The 15,925-nt window shown below is 36.5% G+C and overlaps 1 protein-coding gene across 2 annotated transcripts; it reads left to right on the plus strand.

The window, feature by feature from the left end:
* Positions 1 to 573: 573 nt before the first annotated feature.
* Positions 574 to 15,638, plus strand: LOC100250267 (protein PHR1-LIKE 2). 2 transcript variants are annotated; one of them, XM_002268662.5, is made up of 6 exons: positions 574 to 1,090; positions 13,360 to 13,436; positions 13,845 to 13,899; positions 14,422 to 14,500; positions 14,599 to 14,668; positions 15,036 to 15,638. In XM_002268662.5, the coding sequence occupies exons 1-6, from the start codon at positions 742 to 744 to the stop codon at positions 15,480 to 15,482; spliced, it is 1,077 nt and encodes a 358-aa protein (XP_002268698.3). In that variant the 5' UTR covers positions 574 to 741; the 3' UTR covers positions 15,483 to 15,638. The 2 variants fall into 2 exon arrangements, with proteins under 2 accessions (XP_002268698.3, XP_010650358.1); XM_010652056.3 differs by having other exon boundaries at positions 13,845 to 13,890.
* Positions 15,639 to 15,925: the final 287 nt, after the last annotated feature.

Below are 15,925 nucleotides of genomic sequence, written 5' to 3' on the forward strand. Positions count from 1 at the left end.
TATAAATATATAAAATGATTAAAAATAAAACATCATATATAAAAATTTATTTTAAAAATATTAAATAGACACTAAAATTATCTTTACATCCACTTATAAAATTTTAATATACCTGATTTACTATTCCTTTCTTCTCCTTTGCATTCATTTTCTTTATTTTTCTATCATTTTTTTTTCTCTGTAACAACAAATCTAAAGAAAAAAAAAAGTATCTTTTAAGATATATTTTTTATATAAATTTTGACAAAAAATTATAAAAAATACTTGAAGCACAATTAAAAAGATTTAAATTTAAAAATCATACAAAAAAAATATAAGAGAAATGAGAAAAAAAAAGCATAAGACAAAAGCAAATACCTAGGTGTTAGTATGTTAATATTATGTAAATATTCGGAAATGTATATTTCTTTTTAAGTTTGGTCATTTTATCCGAGTTTTTTATTTTATTTTTTATCTTAAACAAATTTATTATTCATGTGGATATAATTTTCTAAAAATTAATGAGAAAAAGTATTTTTTTTTAAAAAGAAAATGGGAAAAAAATTAAAAGAATGAAAATGCCAGCGAGACAGCACGTTGGCCAGTGTGATTAGCCAGTGAGAGAGACAGAGAGAAAGAGAGAAAGAAAGGACAGAGACAGAACAAGACATCGCTGTCTCTCCTCTCTTGTGTTCTGTTCCTTTCTCCTTTCTCTTCCTCTCTCTCCTTTTATATATTTTTTAGTTTTACTAATACAATTGCATGCCTTTTGCCTTGTTAATCTCATTTCCCACATATCAACACCCAAACCATCCATTTGAAGCAGCCGTTTCTCCTCTCTTCGACACTTTTCGGGGCTCCCAGCCCCGAAAATCTTCGACTTTTAACTTCCTGGTCTCTCATTTTCTCCGCGAAATGTACTCTGCAATTCATTCCCTTCCGCTCGACGGAGGCGTCGCCCACGCCGACTTCCAGGGCTCTCTCGACGGCACCAATCTGCCCGGCGATGCTTGCTTGGTTCTCACCACCGATCCCAAGCCCCGCCTCCGCTGGACCGCCGAGCTCCACGAGCGATTTGTTGATGCTGTTACTCAACTCGGTGGCCCCGATAGTGCGTTCTCCGATCTTCTCCTCTCACCTTACCTCTTCAATTTAAACTCTTTCCTTATCTACCATGTTGTTTGTGTGTCTGTGATTTCTATTTCTTTTTTTCGGTTGTGGGTTATTATTACTATTATTATTATTATTATTATTATTATTATTATTATTATTATTGGATGATGATTAATTTAGGGACCGTTTGGTGACGGCTAAAATCACAGCAATTTATTTGCCTTCAGAAACAAGAAAAGGAAGCTGGAAGTGGTCTAAATGAGGTCATTAAGTGCTTTGATGGTTTTGCGAGTTAATTGCCCTTTTGCTGAACCTAACTGATTTTATTGAAATCTTATTAATCCATTTTTTTTTTTAATTTTTTTAAAATAAATTGGGTTCATTTTTCCTAATTTTCCTAATTGGAATGTTAGGGAAATTTAAATTTCGTGCTCCTCCCCCTTTCGGCTGAATACATTTTGCCACCGTTAGTTTGAGATTTCATGGAAATACCTCCCCAGCGCTATTGGATGTATTAGGGCAAATTTGTTAATCCTTCTATGGCACGCTTTATAGTCGAGGCATTACTACTGTGTCTATTTGAAGAAGAAGCAAATGCGAACTTGACCAGAGGATGTAACACTCTTCTAAGTGTCACACAAGTCTCAAACCGCCACAATGCATTTTAAAATTCTGCTAGTTCACAGCCAAGTGGTGATCAAACTGCTCTAAAGTTGCTACATTTTTCTTGCTATGCTCTGAGATAGGCTTCACTTAAGTGGAGGTTTCCTAAAGAATAATTTGGCTACATGCGAGGCATTTGCCCTATCCAAACAGGGATAAAATGTTTTGATTAAAAATAAGGATACAATGTGCCATCTTGGACAACCTATCAACCATAAAAAAAATAGAATCATGTCTTCAGGCCTTGGCAACCCAGGAACAGGGTTGTGTGGTATAGTAGAGGAATGTACCAACTAGATGTCTACTATGCAACTCCTAAATCAAAGAATCTCAAAAAGAAGTATGAGGAAGGCATAGCTTTTACCCTCCAAACAAGTATCCATCATAATGACGAAATTAATGTGATCTCGATGATGACAATCTTGAATTTCTTGATAAATGACATCAAAATTAGGATGAGTAAGACATGCATCCTTCATCCACTACATATGAACCAATATGTGGTCTTGAAGAAACATCATCCACCTAACATTTTCTTAATAGGCAAACATTATCCACCAAACATGCTTGGCACTTAGCTTTCTTTGAGAGCTAAGGTACCCCAATACTTCATGGTTAGTGTGCAGCACAAGTTCTTGAGATAATAGATAATTCCTCCCTGATGAAGGGCTTACACAACAACATAGAATTCTTTATCAGAAGTGGAATACCTTTGTTAAGCTTCATTGAGTTTCTTGTTGGAGTATGCCATAGAACGCTCTTCTTGACTAAGACTATAGATCAAGATATCATCAAAATAGACTACTAGTAACTTTCCTATGAGAGAACACAAAATTTGTGTCATAATCTTCATAAATGTACTATGCACATTAGATAACCCAAAGGGCGTGAACCACTAATAAAGTTCATCTTGGGTCTTAAATGCAGTTTTCCACTCCTCTTTTGATGAAATATGAATTTAGTGATAATCACTATGTAAATCAATCTTAAGGAATCATTCTGATTCTGCCATTAAATCTAAGATGTCATCTGACATAGGTATAAGAAACCTATACTTAATAGTTATTTTGATGATGCATGACTATCTATGCAGTCTCCAAGAACAATCCTTCTCAGAGGTAAGCTAGGTGGGGACAACATAAGGGCTAAGACTGTTGAAAAAAGCCTTTTTCCAATAGTCCATCTACTTGCCCATTTATTTCAGCTCTCTTTAGGATCCAGTCTATAGTCTATGGCATTGGAAATTAGATATTTTACATCTCATAACTAGATCAATAGCATGTTGAATGTTCCTCATGGATGGTAACTCACTAGGTAGGTCTTCAATGGTTGTATCTTGAATCTCAAGTTAATATGCTATTGTTCCATGGATGGTAACTCACTGGGTAGGTCTTCAATAGTTATATCTTGAAACTCAACCAAAAATTTGTTAACTTGAGATGGGAATGTGATATCGAAAGCTAAAAACCAATGAGAAACGTTTTTAACTACCATGAGTAACAACACACCTAAATTATGTCATTCTTTTTCTAACTTTTTATTTTTATTTTTTACTTTTTGTTTTTTTTTATTTTTTTTATGGGTGTCCTTCTTTCTCAAACTCATTTCGTGTTAATATAAGAAAGTTTTGCTTCTTAAGATTTTGAGTAAAAATGTTAGGTGCCTAAGATGTTGAATTGATTAATTCAATTGATGTCTTTAATTGTGGCTTGCTATCCCTTTTAGTAGATTTATCAAGGCTTAATGGGGTAGACTTACTATTATCTTTTAACCAATAAGTGTTTTCCTTACCATAATAGGCAACATCAAAGTCATATAGCCAAGACCTAAAAGAATATAAGAAACATCCATGAGAAGGACACCATCCCAGTTTCTATTCAAGTAGTCTCCCATTGTGATAGGAACTTGACATCTTTCATATACAAGCAATGAAGTTTTGTCTACCAAAGTTGCTCTATATGGATGGAGATGTCATTCAAGTTGAAGTTTCATCCTAGCAACAATAGCTTCAAAAATCATGTTCATCGAGCTACCACTATTAATAATGAGCTTGCTAATTTATCCCCAAATTTAATATAAGTTTGAAAATACATGCATTTCCACCCATTGTTATTGCCAGAGAGGATGAAATGCACCTCATGACAATAATGTGGGTCTCATCATCCATTCTTTTTCAAAATCCTCTCTTGGTTTAGACATATAATATAAGGGTTCATAAACTTGGTTATAATCTTTGCCTTATTGTGAATACTCACCCTTATCCTATAGTTAGAGTGTGACGTGGACAACATGATGCTATATGACCCCTATCGTGTAATGATGATACTCTATGTTAGAAACAATGGCCAAGGATTATCGAAATTGATTCTCCACCCCTATTACTGCTTACTCCTTAACTAGTGTTGTTATTACCACGTGAAATAATTTAATTGGTTTTAACACTACTAGTAACCCTTAATTTGTTTCTTACCTTATTATGAGATAAACCTCAAGAATGATAAGAGTCCATAGTTTGAGAAGTCATACATCTTTAACTAGGAATTTTAAGCTATCTCTTAATGTGATATCCCACATCGGATTAGGGAGAAATTTCTTGATGTTATATAAGTATGAACTTCTTTTTAATTATGTAGACGCATTTTAAAGTTGTGAGGCTATATCTACACTGTTGCGAGCGGGTCGTTACAAATGGTATCAGAGTTGATCTCCAATTCTAGTGTGGGGGTTTGTTTGGCCTCGTAGAGGGTGTTTGTCTATTTGACCCTGCAATCCCGTGGGACACTATAAGGATGTTGTGTTCGCATGAGAGGTGTTTGTGATATTGCACATCAGATAGGGGAGAAAGTTACTAGGGCTATTTATGTATGAGCTCCTCTTAATCCTGTAGAGACGTTTTAAAGCCGTGAAGGTCTCTTTGAGTCCAGAGCGGATAATACCTATACGGTTGGATGCAATTTGTTACAAATGGTATGAGAGTTGATCCCTAATCTCGATATGGGGCTTTGTTTGGCATCGTGAGGCGTGTTTGTCTGTTTGGCCCTGTAATCTTATGGGACACAACGAGGATGTTGTGTCTGTATGAAAGAGTGTTTATGATATCCTACATCGGATAAAGGAGAAAGTTTTTGACGCTATATAAGTATAGACTCCTCTTAACCATGTAGACGCATTTGAAAGTTGTGAGGACCCCTTTGAGCCTAGAATGGACAATATCTACACTGTTGGGAGCGGGTTGTTACAAATGGTATCAGAGCCGATCCTCGACCCCGATGTGGGGGGGTTTGTTTGGCCCCGTAGGGGGTGTTTGTCTATTTGACCCTACAATCCCGTAGGATACAACGAGGACTTTGTGTCTGCATGAGAGGTGTTTGTGATATCCCACATCGGATAGGGGAGAAAGTTACTGGGGTAATTTATGTATGAGCTCCTCTTAACCTTGTAGAGACATTTTAAAGCTATGAGAGCCCCTTTGGGTTTAGAACAGACAATATCTACATGTTGGGTATGGGTTGTTACACTCAAATTCTAAACCTTGTGATAGCCTTCCTCTAAAGTTTCAGGAGAATGAAAGTTCACCTCTCTTTTAAGTTCTAATCTCAACCCATTAATGTATTTTGCCACAATTACCCAAGGACCTAAGATTCATCTCCCACATCGCATCTCAATTGAATCTCCTTAAAGTGAGCTAAGTGGTCTGTCACATTAGAGGATGATTGCCTAAGGTTAATCTATTGATCTAGCAAGTGTCTCTTATGATATGTAGGGACATATTTTTCCTTTAACTTTTGTTTCATTTCAACTCAAAAGGTAATTGGTTCCTCACCTAAACGCTCTAGGGTAGATTGAACAGTTTGTCCATATCGTTCAATAAAACTAATAAGTCTCATTTTAGTGAAGCAGATGTATTAGGTGTAACATATCATAGGGTTTAAAGTAATCCTCAAGATCAACTAACCATTCAAGGAAAACATTAATTGTCCATCATAACTAGGGGTATCTACTTTAACCTTGGTTATATCACTTAAATTTTCATGAGGCCTTGGTACATGTTTCAAAGGTATATGCCTGATAGGCCAACCAAAGTTCTTATGGTAACCCTCTCTTTGTTTTGGCATGACTGAGTCACTTCCCCATGTCTCCTGTGTTGGGATAAAGCCTTAAAAAGCATGACATGATGTAATAGATCAAAATTCATTTATAAATTTATTTATTTATATTTCTTGCGGTTTCCCTTTGTTATCCCATATGCATTAGTTGGTCATCTAAGCCTACATGTTTATATTAGTTGCATTGTACATGATTTGAGTACATTAGGAGTTGCACAAAAAATACAAGTCATGGATTTCTTGCAAGATGATAAGTTGTTCACAATCAATTTATGGATTTGGGTAATCTAATAGAGACTGTAATGCACTACCTCCTAATGGGAAGAATGACTTGTTTTGTCTGTTGGGATGAGTTTCCCATGGTGAGTGTACTAGTGTGTATATATATTGGATAGGACCTACGGTGAATCATGACATAATACTATTAGTCATCATGATTCACCAAGCTATATACTACATGGACTCTCAACCTTAAGAGGATATTGAGTTTATGCCAAAATCAATAAGAAGTTTTAATTTATGGGTAAGACCCTAAAGTGGTCATAAATCCCTATAGATTGGGTCATTGTTGATGGAAGTTGGTAATAACATGTATTCTCAATAGAGGCACCATGATATCCCATGGGATTAAGATAGTGTCTCCTTGGGTGATCCAAAAGACATGTGATCTAGAAGATTATGGCCATAACAGTCCTTAGTGGAAATTTGACGTATGCTCCTTGAAGTTAGAGTATGTCAATTGATTCTATAATAGGTGGAATCTATAATTCAAAGATTGAAGAGGTAATCTTGATAGGTGATAGCACTATCTTGTTAGATTACGAACACTTTTTTTTTTTTTATAACTTAGGAACCTTTCATGACCAAGCCCTTAGGACTCTCCATGGAGGCCCAAACCTCCGAGTGCTGACTGCCCTACAACAACCAGCACCAGGTTGTTGTGAATAGTAGTGGATAGTAGGTTATGGACTCAAATTTCATTTTGTTATCATTTACATAGGATACTAGAGTGTAATTAATTCTTTATAGTGGGATGTTGAATCAACTTCAGAATTAAATTTTGAGGGAGTTAGTACTCCTATGAGTCCTAGTGGTCTTTGCTCGAGCTCATATACTTTGATGATATGGTTCATGAGGGTTGAATAAGCTCTAGGTTCACTTATGTGCATAAGAGTGTTTTGATAAATTACACAAGATCGCACAAGACTTAGTGAACGATATCTCTAGATTGAACTAATTGATTAATTAAATGACATTGTTGGATTAATTAATCAATTAAGACTTTTTTTTAAGTAACCTAAGTTGATGTGGGCTCAAGTCACTTAAGGCAAATAGAGAATTCTATAAATTCCCCTTTAGGGGTTCGGATTTCAAGTTAGTCATCTTCCACCATCCAGAGAGAATGGAGAGAACTTTAGCCTCCATCTTCCCAAACACTCCACTGTTTGAGCTTTATGAGTCTAGAGCTTCATCTTCAAAGAATATTTAATAGCTTGATTGGATTGCACAAACTTAATAAATAGGAGAGTCTAGAGCTTTAAGAGACTTTGCAATTCTATATATTGATTTTACTTGAGTGATTTGCAAAATATATAGACTTTATGACAACAAATAAGAATAAGAGAGAGCCTATGATAACTAATAGATAAGAATGAGAATGGGACTTATCATAACAGGGATATAGAGTCCTATTACTAATTCTAATAAGGTAACTCATTTTCCGTGCATGGATGACTCATCGACATGTTCCCTCTAGTGAAACCATGGGGATTGAACAATAGCAAGCTTTTCTTTTAGTAAGTGGAATTGAGAGATAGATAATGACTAGATATTGATAGGTTGATCTTTTATTGGCACATATTTTATCTCCAATTCTTTGGCAATAACCTTGTCTTTGATAAAACAGACATCAATCTCAATATGTTCTGTTCTTGAGTGGAAGACTAGGTTAGACGCAAATTGTTTAACCTCTATATCGTCACACCAAACTGTAGGGTACCTATTTATCTCAATTCCAAAGTTCAGAGAATAAAGATGGTAAACAAATAAGTTCTATTGTAGCTTGGCAAGGGCACAATACTTTGATTCAATGCTTGATCAAGTAGCCTTTTGTTTTATGGAGTCCCATGCAACTAAGTTCCCACCAAGATAAATACAATAACCTATTATGGATTTTCTATTGTCTAGGGAGCTAGCCCAATCTTCATCAAACATACCCTTCGAGTGTCATTTCTACTATTGGTGAGAAGAGAATCCCATAGTCAAGAGTGCCATTTAAGTATATTAGTATATGTTTACAAGTTTGCTAGTGATTAACTGTTGGTGCTTGCTAATATTGACTCAGTTTATTTACAACAAATGATATGTTTAGCCTGGTTAGGGTTAGGTACTGCAAAGCTCTAATGATGCTCTTGAATAGAGTTGGTTGTTTAAATGGATCACTGTTAGCAAGCTGAATTTTTCTTCCTTGGCACATAGGCATTCGGTTGCTTTTGGCATTCGACATGTTAGCCTTAGACAATAGATCATTCGTATAATTCTTTTGACTTAGATTCTAGACTTGGTTCTAGGAGCTTCAAAACCAAGGAAGTAGTTTAGTGATCCCAAGTTCTTTAAGGCGAATTGTGCATTTAAGCTTTCAATAATCTTTTCATCTTAACTTGATCATTCGTAGTAATCATGATATCATCAACGTACACTAACAATATGAGAATTGTTTTTTCAGACTTGAACATAAATAGAGAGAGCTATCTAATCACAGAGCATGAAGAACCTAAGTGAGGAAAGCGCGCATTGAAAGCGCATCTCAATCTAAAGTTAGCTCAACAATGCACTATGAAGAGCCCAATACAAATTGCGCACCTTGGGAGTGTCAATCTAGATTGCACACTTGGAGAACTGCACTTAAATTGCGTACCTTTAAGTGGCAGTTTATATTGCGCACCTAGGGGCTTAGAGGCTTAACTTGCATTATGCTTATCATAGAGGAGGGCACTTGAGGACCCTGCTCAAATTGTGCACTATTTAAGTGCGCTTGAGTGAATAGTGCACCTCTCTTAGGAGTTTCAACATTTTGCACTTACATGCCTTGCCCCAGGCCTGCACAACTCTCACTAAGTGCACTTTAGCACAATCATAAGTGCACAATTCGTTTGCCAATAACACAATGCACGTTAGTGCAGTCCTAAGTGTGCAATTTTCCACTAATAAAGAAGGGCATTTCCCCAAGAATATAAAGTGCTTAATTCCCTCCCCCAACAACAAAGTGCACCATAGAGAGCATCTACACCAGCGCATTGCCTTGATCACTCCACTTTGTGCTCTTACCAATTCTTCTGATCATTGCACATTCATTAAGGCAACATCTCAAAAAACATCTTTAGAGCTTTGATTGATCCATCCACATCACTATGCCATCATACTAAAAAAGAGGGGTGTAGCCAGCCATTCCAAACTACCACATAAAAAAATGATGGCTACACTGACACACTCAGGTCATGAGTATGGGCACAAGGTATTATTAGATGAGGTAGCTGTAGAGTAGTTGGAGAGGGGGGAAATTTTCTCCTATAAAAAACAGAAAATGTAAATATACAAAGGAGAGGAGGAAATAAGAGGGAAAATAAGTTAGATATTTGTTCTCAGGAGTAAGAGTATGAGTAACTTAGTTTTTGGCTATAATCTTGCATTTCTTTTTCTTAATTTTAATGAATGAAAAGTCTTTCAATTCTTTCAATTTTATTTTCAATTTTCCTTTTTCATTTCCTGCTTTTGTTGTTTTGTTTCCTTAGGTAGTGTTTACCACTCTAAGGTGTGAGAGGAGCTGAGGTCTCCATGTCTTAGTCCAGCTCACTGGTGATCTAACCATGCTTAGTTTAAAAGAATCTAACTTGGGACAGTGGTTACAATAACCATGGGGAGAAGAGGTTAGGATGTTCTAGTTGTGAGGGCCAAAAGTTAAGCAACCTTAGTAACATACCTGTGCTTTACTGCAAGGGTTTTATAAATTAAATGCATACCTTTTGACATGCGGAGGAACCCATGTGAACCATCCAATTGCAAGGTTCCAAAAGAGAACAATTGGATTGAGTTGATATTTGTTGAGGTGGTTAATGTTCATGTCAATTGGAACCTCTTTGGTATAAACCCTTGGCATGATCCTAAAGTTGCAAGCACAAGTTTAGAGTCCTATTAAGGAGTGGAGCTTGAGAGAAGGAATATTGGTGGATTTCTGCTCTTGGAGTTTGCTTTCCTTTAGTTTTCTAGTTTTTAGGTTCCCTCTTGCTCTCATTTTGAAATACATTTTTTTGAGCTTCCAATGTGTACTCACACCCCAAAAACTTGTATCTCTAGAATTGATCTAAAGTTCCTTGTGGAGATGATCTGAACGCTATACAACTGTTAGTTCTTTTATTTTCTGTTCAAGAACTCTTTTTGATAAACTTCTATTGCAAAATAATTTACTTTTCCTTCATTTAAAACAGAAACATGATGATCCATGGGTACAATCCATTGCTAAGCTTCTCTTGCAACAGTACCCTCTTTGTAATTTTGTCCTTGATAAAAAAAAACCATCAGAGTAAAATTCAGCAATGACGTTGTTGCCGTTAGTAAATTGGAAGACACTTAACAGGTTTTTTGGTTATTTTGGGATATGCAAAATATGATTCAGGAATAATGGTTAAAAATCAGCATTTGAATTAATTAAGGACTTTGCAATATGAGAAATATGACGTAGCTGACCATTACCTACAACCGGCTACTCATTACCTTTGCAGTATGTCTTTTGAGAAAGTGTATTCAGATTAGCTGTAATGCGATTAGTAGCCCCACTATCGATATACCAAGCTTCATCATTGATGGTTGGTGGTGAAGTAATGAATGACCTTTGTCTCCCTCACAATTGACAAGTTGGTCTATTCAAGTCTCTATGGGCACCTCAACCACAACTTCTACCACAGTAATTGTTGTTTAGAGCTCGACTGAATTGATTGTTGTTGCCTTGATTGTTGATGCTAGGTTTAACATTATGATTGAAGTTAGCAGCCAGATTTGCTGTTGGATTATTCAGATCTACTGCAGCAGCTGAATTTATTTGTTCTAATCTCATTTCCTAGCTTTGTACCATAAATTGGACTTCTTGCAGGGTTACCTCATCACATCGAGAAGTAAGATTTATACAGGATCATACTTCTGATCCACTCCTCCAAGAATGTACAAAATTGGTTCCTCATCAGAAGTTAGCTGTACTGCAGCAGACAAATTCTCTGCAATAGCTTTCATCTTTAGTATATAATCATTTACGGTCATGGATCCCTTCTTAATTGACTGAAGCTGAAAACGGAGTTGCAGTTTGTGCAATTGTGTAGTGAATAATTTTTCAAGAATACTCCAGACTTCATGTGAGTTAGTAAAATGTACCATATAGCCAAACATGGCCTCCGATTGAATTTAATAACCAACTCATTAAGGACTGGTCAGTTTTCTTCCAGATGACAAAACTAGGGGTTGACTTGATGTACCGCACCAGGATCCTCTCTGTAGAAGAAGAGAGATGGAAGGAATAAAAGGAATAAAATTCTTTTCCTTGATCTTTAGCTTGTATAGATACTCACATAAATATATGAAAATTCCTAGCACCAAAATTAGGAACTTTCCTAACTTAATTACATCAAATTCCTTTGATTACGGGATTGCCTAATTCTCTTCTTAATTGCAATATCACGAGTTTCCTAATTTCATCCTTCCACAATCTCCCCGAATGCTATGGTCAACATATTGAGGTGGGCGTGGTCCCAAACAAATAACCTTCCGGCTCATGAGCAAGGACTGCCGGCAAGACTTGTGAGTGCTAGAAGGTGTAGTTGTTTCTGTCTAGTTTCAGCATTACTGGAGCGAGGTTCTGAAACAGCAAAAGTTGAGACAGAATAAAGATTTGTTGATTGCTTTGAGAGGAGGTAGCCATTGACGTGAATGAATCTGCTTTGATACCAACTTAATAAATAAGAGACTCTAGAGCTTTGAGAGACTTTGCTATTCTATATATTGAATTTACTTGAGTGATTTACAGAATATATTGACTTTATGATAACAGATAAGAAGTGAGAGAGAGCCTATGATAACTAATATATAAGGATGAGCATGAGACTTCTCATAACAGAGAGATAAGAGTCTTGTAACTAATTTTTGATAAGGTAACTCATTTTCCATGTATGGATGACTCTTCAACACTCAGCATCCTCAAATGACCTATCTCTCTCCTTCCAAAGAGTCCAAAACAAACATAAGGGGGCAGCCCTCCAAGCTCTCTTCCACTTCTTCTCCATAAAAGAACAGTGCCAACTTAGAACTTTCCTCTAACCTTCACATCTATTCTTGTTCTACCTGTCTTTGCATACCAAACACACCCATATAGTAAGTTCATATAACGTAGATAAGGTTGGGAGATATGCCACTGTGAATTCATTCTTTTATTTTTGTCCACAGTTGCTACTTTGATGATATGCATTTTCTATTTTATTCTTGTAATTTACTTGAGTTTGATAGGAGCATTCATGGAGATAGCAATGTACAATCCATCTCGTATCTTTTGTGTGCTGATGAATTGCTAACTCATTGACTTAACAACTGTTCCATTAGGCAATCAATACTTTTTATTTTCATCTTTTCTTCCATAATTTGAGTAGTTGCAGTTTGTGAATGCAAATGGGCTATATTATAGCTTGGATGAGGTTTTCTGAATACTGACCCCAAACCCTAATAGAGAGAGAAAAAAGAGAAAAAAAATGCAAAGCCTAGTCATGCCTATGCTGGGTGTTGGGACACAATCTCCTTGCCCAAGTTGGTTCATGGTAAACTAGGAATACAGCTGAGTCCAACTTGACTTTACCAGTAATGATTGTGCTAGGACGTAGCTTATAAACCATAGTCCTGGTTTTCCAGGTCCTTGTTGTGGTTTGCATAAAGAAATTCTAAAATCTTATATGGCATTGATGAACTCTTTGAACTACCAGAGCCTGAATCTGTTAGTAATTAACCATAGGGTAGTTTAGAAAACCAATTGTATAGTTGATTAAGTAGCTGGAAATGCTGTAGGTTCACCCATATTTGAACTCTCATACATGCATGTTACATGAACCAAGAATTTTTGAGTTGTGGTTGTACCTGGGTGGGCCAATTCTTGTGCCTCCAGAAGAGCTCCTAGGTTGTCCAGTTTGAATCCAGATTTGGTTGAATTCCCCCCAGACTAGCATACATATGTGTATATATATACACATATGTATGCTAGTCTGGGGGGAATTCAACGAAATCTGGATTCAAACTGGACATAGATATATATATATATACACGCGCACATCTCATAAATCAGTACCAACTTTTGTGTAGCTGCCAACTGTACATAGATGACATACATTTTCTTCTTTTCATTATTTGGATTTTGAACATTATTAATGGGTTAGTGATCTGACTTTTTGGTTTATCCTGTTAAATATGGTAGAAGCAACTCCAAAGACCATCATGAGAACAATGGGGGTAAAAGGCCTCACCCTTTATCATTTGAAGTCGCATCTTCAGGTTTGTTGTTGCTGTCCTCTCTTTTTCCTGATCATGTGCTCAGAATTGTTGTAACTTTTTTGTGTCAGCCAATATGCCAGAGAAAATAAAACTTGGAATCTACTTAATAATCTACCAAGGTCCCATGTTTGCTTTTCTCTTTCTGATACTTCATAGCAATTGAGTGAGGCTCAAGTTTTTTTGAAACTCTGGACATAAAAAAACATGATTACATTGGAGACTTAAAGCTAGAGGATGTTCAATTTTTCAAATGTACAATTTTGATGACTTATTTACAATTTCATTTTTTGTTTTCTTCTTTCCCCTGCTGTCAGTTATAGAGATTCCAGCCATAATTTCTTGATGATATGATTTATCATATTCATAAACATAACTTTTTTCCTTGTACTTTATGCCTCATCCTTGCAGAAATACCGGTTGGGGAAGCAATCATGCAAGGAGTTAACTGACAACTGTAAGGAGGGTATTAACATGGATCTCCATAGAACACTTCAGGAATTTGTGCATTCTGCTATAGACAGCGTAGTTTTGCATGTTTTTCATTTTGATTCTTTTAATGCACACGCAATCTGTTAAATTAAATGAAAGGAACTGCAGAACTTGAATATTTCCAAAAATTGAAGCCATGAAATGAATTTTTTTAATGCAAAACATGGGGAGTACATCCCTTAGGATAATTCCTATATTGACCGGATCTAAGGTTTTTTTGGGAGAAAATTTTTCTCTCAATAGAATTTTAGATATTTAGTGGGATTTGCCCCTTTTGACATGATATTTCTGATTTGAATACCCTTCTGAAGTCTGGAGAACTTTTTGTAACCTATCAATGAAAGAGAGAGAGAGAGAGAGAGAGAGAGAGAGAGCTTATCCAGGAGAATAGAAGCAGTGTATAAATGGTATACTGGATGGTGAAAACGGTCAATGCACTGAGTGACAAATAGTAGTGTTTGAATTGATTTATAACCATTCTATGTTTGGATTGCAGCATCTTGCATTGCAGAGAGTCAAGACACTGGTTCATCTTCAACATCATCATCAAGAATGATACCTCAAGACTTGAATGAGTATATTGAATGTTTTTTCTTTTAACTACCAAAGTTGTCTAATTTCACTATTATCTCATTATTGTCTAATTGCTCTGTTGTCTCTGTCTTTTAAACAGTGGTTATCAGGTTACTGAGGCTTTGCGTGTTCAAATGGAAGTTCAAAGAAGACTGCATGAACAGCTGGAGGTTAGTTTCTTTGATTGGCCAAATGCAGCCCAGGCTGTAGGTCTGTGTTTAGAAGTGGCCTGTGCATTTTTGGGCTAACATTAGACACTTTGAACGATTCTACAATAGGTTACTAAAAGGGCTTATGCATGATGAGTACAAGCACAGATGAGGTCAAAAGTCATAACTATGACCCACCCTTAATTGCCTTAGCAATCACTTCAAAATTCATCAGTGCAGAAACACCCTCATGCAATCTCTAAAATGCCAAGACTTTCCTTACAAGAACTCAAGATAAAAAAATGCAAACATGTCTGAAACAGAGTTTTTGGCTATCCTGTTAGCAAACTGCTAGTTTGATTATATCATTGTGGCTTTATTTAAGCAGGTTCAGCGCCATCTTCAACTTAGGATTGAAGCACAAGGCAAATACCTGCAGTCAATACTTGAGAAAGCCTGCAAAGCTCTCAAAGATCAGGCTGCAGCAACTGCAGGGCTTGAAGCTGCTAGGGAAGAGCTCTCTGAACTACAGATCAAGGTCTCCAATGATTGTGAAGGGATGAACCCACTTGAGACCATAAAAATGCCTTGTCTATCTGAAATTGCAGCAGCTCTAGAAAACAAAAATGCAGTGAATGTCCCAGCCAGAATTGGTGACTGCTCTGTGGACAGCTGCTTGACGTCAAGTGGGAGCCCAATTTCTCCAATGGGTGCAAGTTCACGGGGTGCAGTGATGAAAAAGAGGTCAAGGCCCTTGTTTACTGGTGGAAGCTCCTTGGCTTTGGAGAACAACATGCGGCAAGACGTAGAGTGGATGATGACCAATATGGGATGAAGCGCAGGAGGGCATGGTCATCCTTTTTCTTTGTTTACTATGTTCTGTGGGTTTTGCCAACTGTAGTAGCAGTGGTCTGTATATTCATCCTCAAAGCAGATCCTTTCAACATTAGTGACACCATTTCTTCAATTCTCAGTTGCCCTTTTACACCCATGGTCATGAGATGCACATTTTAACAAACTCTTTTAAGCAGTTACCTACCTCATACCAAACGCCATTACCAAAATATTGCCACTACATGCCATTGTTTCTTTTTTATCCCACAAATGACTTTTCTTTTTCTTTTCCTTTTTCTTTTCCTTTTTCTTTCTCCTTTTGGCCAGTGATGTGACTTTTTAGCTGAGAAATGAACACCAAGAGATTTGCCCTAATTTGCAGGCAAAGTTCAATAGTATAACACTTTCTAACAACAGTAACACCTATTCTTATCTTAAAGTACT

This window comes from Vitis vinifera, chromosome 5 (assembly GCF_030704535.1).
Source record: "Vitis vinifera cultivar Pinot Noir 40024 chromosome 5, ASM3070453v1".
NCBI lineage: Eukaryota > Viridiplantae > Streptophyta > Magnoliopsida > Vitales > Vitaceae > Vitis > Vitis vinifera.

What these genes read in the sequence shown, in the direction of transcription:
- LOC100250267 (XM_002268662.5), top strand. Translation starts at nt 742, where the DNA reads ATGCCTTTTGCCTTGTTAATCTCATTTCCCACATATCAACACCCAAAC. An exon ending in ATTTGAAGTCGCATCTTCAG is followed by an intron (nt 13,437 to 13,844) that starts GTTTGTTGTTGC and finishes TCATCCTTGCAG; the next exon opens with AAATACCGGTTGGGGAAGCA. An exon ending in GACTGCATGAACAGCTGGAG is followed by an intron (nt 14,669 to 15,035) that starts GTTAGTTTCTTT and finishes TTATTTAAGCAG; the next exon opens with GTTCAGCGCCATCTTCAACT.